This window comes from Ipomoea nil, unplaced genomic scaffold, assembly GCF_001879475.1.
Source record: "Ipomoea nil cultivar Tokyo-kokei standard unplaced genomic scaffold, Asagao_1.1 scaffold1576, whole genome shotgun sequence".
NCBI classification, from domain to species: Eukaryota; Viridiplantae; Streptophyta; class Magnoliopsida; order Solanales; family Convolvulaceae; genus Ipomoea; species Ipomoea nil.
In genome coordinates, this window is record NW_017618004.1 from 4,100,336 (window position 1) to 4,103,883 (window position 3,548).

General features: G+C 34.0%; 1 protein-coding gene across 1 annotated transcript; it reads right to left on the reverse strand.

Moving 5' to 3' along the window:
* Positions 1-211: 211 nt before the first annotated feature.
* LOC109190236 (3-epi-6-deoxocathasterone 23-monooxygenase) lies at positions 212-3,548 on the reverse strand. The gene is made up of 8 exons (XM_019340696.1): positions 3,228-3,548; positions 2,830-3,157; positions 2,149-2,298; positions 1,813-2,058; positions 1,581-1,670; positions 1,039-1,224; positions 641-768; positions 212-509 (listed from the first exon to the last, which is right to left on the reverse strand). Exons 1-8 carry the CDS (start codon positions 3,452-3,454, stop codon positions 416-418), a joined length of 1,449 nt encoding a protein of 482 aa, XP_019196241.1. The 5' UTR covers positions 3,455-3,548; the 3' UTR covers positions 212-415.

Below are 3,548 nucleotides of genomic sequence, written 5' to 3' on the forward strand. Positions count from 1 at the left end.
GGAACAACTTCCTTTACAATTTTCTTACTCTAAAATAGAAAATTATATATTTTTATAGTGTTTTCTTTCCCTATTTTTTTTTTTTTCTTACAAAGCTAGAGAGATACAAATATTACAATTTTTTTTTTTAACTCACGCCTAAATATATATATATATATATATATATATATATATATATATATATATATATATATATATATATATATATATATATATATGTAGTATACAAATTAAATTACTAGTGGGAGAAATTAATATAGGACAAAATATGTGAGCTTCCACACGTGTGTTTTGCACCCAAGTTCTTTCAACTTTTGTCCGTCTATCACGTGTATGTATTGCTTTGCATATACATACACACAGGTTATGAAATTAAAGTTGAGACGATACTGAAGAAAAGATGTGTAGAATGAAGTTAGAAATCTTTTCTCCTTTTGACGTAAACTGGCATTTTCTTCTTCATTCTCACCGTAGGGAAGTTGATAATGGAGTCTTCTTCTGCTTTCCACCTGCATTTTATATTTGTGTAAGCCAAAACAAAATTGAGTCACATTTAGTTTGATAAATACTGGACGATTGAGAGATTTTAAATAATATTTTGAAAGAAAATTGTATTTTTCGTTCTTAAGTTTATGATTACCTGAATTGAGTGACGAAGTGGTGGAGGAAGATGGAAGCTTCTAGCCTGGCGAGATCTAGTCCAGGGCAAAGTCTTTGTCCTCCACCGAATGGGGTGAAGCTACTGCAACTATTCACTATGTCTTTTTTCTGCACAAGTGAGATCAATCCAATATAATTAATATACAACACATTTTATCAATCAAACAAGTTTTATTAACATATTAAACAGAAAAAGCCAAGTAGTTTGTAACTCAATGACATCTTTGTGACTATTTTAAATGGGAGGTTATAGGTTTGAAACCCAGTGACTAGATATATGAATAGTAGATAGTACATTGTAATAGAGTCAGTAGTATTAAAAAAATAAACGGAAAAGGAAAAAAAAAATGATATGATGAATGTTGAAGGTATTCTTACTTGCCATCTCCAAGGGTTGAATTGATAAGGGAAATCATAGAGAGTGTCATCAAGATGAACTGATCTAAAATATGCCAATGCACACCAGCCTTTAGGAATGAGATACCCTTTTATCTCCACATCTTTCACTGCTTTCCTCATTACCCCTATAATTATATTCCCCATCCTCAATGTTTCTGAGATCACCTGCAAACAAAATCCATTTTTAAAGACATCATTATTAGAAAAAAGCACTTAATACTTTGATTTACAGAAAAATTCATAGTCACTATTCGAATACCGTTTTGTGATCTTAATTGGTAAAATGATTGTCCATAATTGATTTGTTCAAACCAAGAAGGCCAAAGACAATTCTGACAGAGACTCGAACTTGGAACTTGTGGTTACTAAGTTAACTCAACTAGGGTTGAGCCAAAAGAGCACTCAATATTTGCATGTATTGTGTATTGTAATCATAAGAGAATATTATATATACCTCTTACTTTATTAAAGTTGTTAATGATCATATATTTTTTATATTATGTATAGTTAGTTGTACCTACGTTTTGTGTAAACGACAGTGATGAATAATCACTCCAACATAGTGACTCTCCTTGCTTTTCTTTGAGCCTCTTCAACCTTAAGTTTTCATCCTACAAGAAAAAAGAAGCAATATTTGTAATTTTTTTATTTTGTCACAATTTTTTTAAGTGATTGTCTTGAACCAGACATGACAAGATAGGATAAATATTATATTAAAAAATATATACTATACAATATATGTGAATTATGTACCGTCAATTGTTGTAGGGCCGCAGGGCAATCTGAGAGGTATTTAATGGCAAGTGTTATAAGTACAGGAACTGAATCTTCACCAGGGATCATCAAGTCAATCATATTATCGGATATGAGCTCATCTGTTAACTCTTCACTGTTATCATTTAGTAAAACCTCAGCCACATCATTTGTTACTATTGATGTTTTCTTCTCTCTCCTGGCTTCGATAATTCCATGTATTAATTTTACCATTTTCTTCTTTGCCTGAAACATTAAAAAAAAAAAAAGAAAAACATTATGATACAATTTTTTTTTTAAACGGATATTAATATCTTAAAATTTTGCATAACTTGCCTGCAATGAACGGTAAAGTCTACTTCCGGGCAGCTTGATGGGCAGGGACATAAGCCCTGCAATGAATTCTTGAAATTGTTTCCTTAAAAACTCCATTTCTTGACCCGGATCCAAGCTAATCAATGCTTTGACTAGCACTTGGAAAGCAATCTGAAAAAAAGATATATGAAACCCAAAAAATTGTAAAAAAAACCAAAGAAAATTAACTTTGTGGCAATACAAATATACAATCCAGTATGTTGAGATAAACAATAATAATCGCAGGATAAAAAGACAAAGATTTATGTCGTTCAACAATGTGCCTACGTCCACGGAAGTGAAACAATACACTTATTCATAGTGATGGTAATAGTGGTGACACAACCCTGGGATATATTTATAGGCATTTAATTCCTGTACAAAAGGTCTTCAGAGTCAAACTCATATTCTTAATCTCCATATGAGACAAACTCAACAATCTCCACCTTGACGAATATGCTCTTTAGGAGAAAAAGATAACTCAACACACCAAAACAGTAAAGGCTAGGAACACAATCATGAGTGGGACTATGTTTTTCCAGACAACATAATTCATGCAATGTTCATATGATCCCATGATTGAGCGCACAATCATTTAATTTTCACCCTGAGAACAAAAAAATTGAATTGAATATAATAAGTGGAGTAAAGTAGAGTTATTACATGTTTAGCTTGATCTTGGATGTAAATGGGGCGATCGTTTTCTGGCCAAGTGGTCATAGAGTGGCAAAGAAAGGTGCGCATGTGGGTTGTGATCTGAGCCTTAACGTGAGGGGACTTGAAGAAGGCTCCAATGAGGCCATGGATTCTCCTCTGCAAGCTTCCATTGATGAGCAGAATGGAGGATTTCCCCATCAACTCCGTCAACGATTTCGGGTACGACGGCACAAACGTCTTGGCGTCGCTGTGCAGGATGCTTCTGCTCACCTCTGCGTCCGTCGAAACTATGGTCGGACTTCCAAATATATGCGACTTAAACACCTTCCCATACCTTAATTAAAAACCACAAATTTAGCCATAAAACTTACCATCAAACTATACCTTAAAGGAATAATACTTACATGAGGGAACGCTTATCCATGAAGCTTTCTGGGCGGTCAGAGTAAGCACAGGAAATGAAGTCCAAGGTTTCTCCGAGGAAAGGCCATCCCAGGTTGCCCAAAGGGAGATGGAGGTTTCTTGTTTTGCCCTTCGAAAAAGTGAACAGTTTCTTCTTCAAGAAAAGGATGAGGAAGGAGAGGAAGAAGAAGAAGAGTGCGGCAATGGAGGTCCAAAGGGTGGTGTCCATATTGGGATGTTTAATTTTTTTTAGTAAGAAAACTATGGTGTTTTGTGCGAGTTTTAAGTCTTTAATATATGAGTAACAATGTAAGTATACTCAA